General features: G+C 42.4%; 1 protein-coding gene across 1 annotated transcript; it reads right to left on the reverse strand.

Moving 5' to 3' along the window:
* Positions 1 to 651: 651 nt before the first annotated feature.
* On the reverse strand, positions 652 to 947 carry PPTG_24810 (hypothetical protein; the record flags this gene model as incomplete). The annotated part of the gene is made up of 2 exons (XM_008918609.1): positions 652 to 854; positions 920 to 947. The coding sequence occupies 2 exons, from the start codon at positions 945 to 947 to the stop codon at positions 652 to 654; spliced, it is 231 nt and encodes a 76-aa protein (XP_008916857.1).
* Positions 948 to 1,310: the final 363 nt, after the last annotated feature.

Genomic DNA, 1,310 nt, shown 5'->3' on the forward strand with positions numbered 1-1,310 from the left:
AAATTTATCTGTTAGCTAGCTCTACCTGAATGCCCTGGTAGCTTAACAGATTGCTAAGTAAATCAACTTTAATCGAATTGTGGTAGACTACCATATTGCTAAGCATCTCTACTTTGTGGAAGTGGTAGATATATTCCAGACTTCTTGGTAGTTCTACCATAATGACGTAGCAGTGGTCTACCACAGCGTAAGTGACAATACCAGTTGACAGATACTGGATTGGTATGTAACTGTACCATGCCAGTCTCGATGCTATCCAGTCCCAGTTTTCACATATGCCGGATCTTGGGCGATAATTCTTTGTGTTGTCGATTATAGCTCTGAATTGACTGCTCTGTAAAGCGTGCCACCTCGCGTGGTTAAACATCGTACGAGCTTCCTCGCGAACAGGAATTGTATCTTGAACAATGTTATGTTCCTCCATTTCTATCTTTGATCAAATTCTTGGTCAATCCAATTCCTGACAGACTTTTCTTGAAAGTTCTAATTTTCAAATCACACTGCTCTTCGTTCATGAATGGCATAATTTCAGCTACCCTACAGTCAACCAATTGCGGTATTAATTTTTTGATATCATCATTATTCTGCACGCGACGTTTTTGGGTTAATCGGGCGAGACAATCATTTCAAATCGCTTTGTTATATTCCTGTTTAGACTTGCTGTATGCTCTCCATAACTCCACACACAGGATCATTTTCAGCAACTCCGCTATCTGGTACCGGCAAGTTTACGACCTCAGACATCTCCCCGTTTCCTCTTTCCACTCCTTTTTTTCTATATCGCTCATCAATATTTCCATCTGTGCCTTCTGGGAAGGTTGGCTCAGGCGTTTGTTCCATTATAGTCTTGCGCTCTTCATACGACAAACAACGCGGACCACTTTTTTCATAGTTTTGACATTGTTTCCGCTCTATCAACCGGCGGTTGGTCCTGGCCGAGTCTTCATGACGACGAAGTGCAAATTCTTCGGAGTGTGGGGATCCGTGTTTTGCTACGAATGTCCAAAAAGCTTCGTTGTACAGCAGTTATACCAACTATTACAGGTGACCAATTAAAAAGTGTGATCGTTAGTAGAATGAAAGTAGTTTTGTCTTTGCCATCACTTACATTGGTAAGAAGCTTGACAGCTCAATCAAAAGACGCGTCAAAGGGCTGAAGCTCGGGCAAAAAGACGAGTACTTGAAATGGCTTGCCAATCCGGAGGAGGGGGCAAATGCAGCACACTCCTGACCGTCTTTTAGATGATCACTCGTTTGAATGAACTACGCGATATATAAATAGATGGAGAGGCTTGGCTAATCAGCTGTGA

The sequence above is a fragment of the Phytophthora parasitica genome (genome assembly GCF_000247585.1).
Source record: "Phytophthora parasitica INRA-310 unplaced genomic scaffold supercont2.243, whole genome shotgun sequence".
In the NCBI taxonomy this organism is placed as follows: Eukaryota; Oomycota; class Peronosporomycetes; order Peronosporales; family Peronosporaceae; genus Phytophthora; species Phytophthora nicotianae.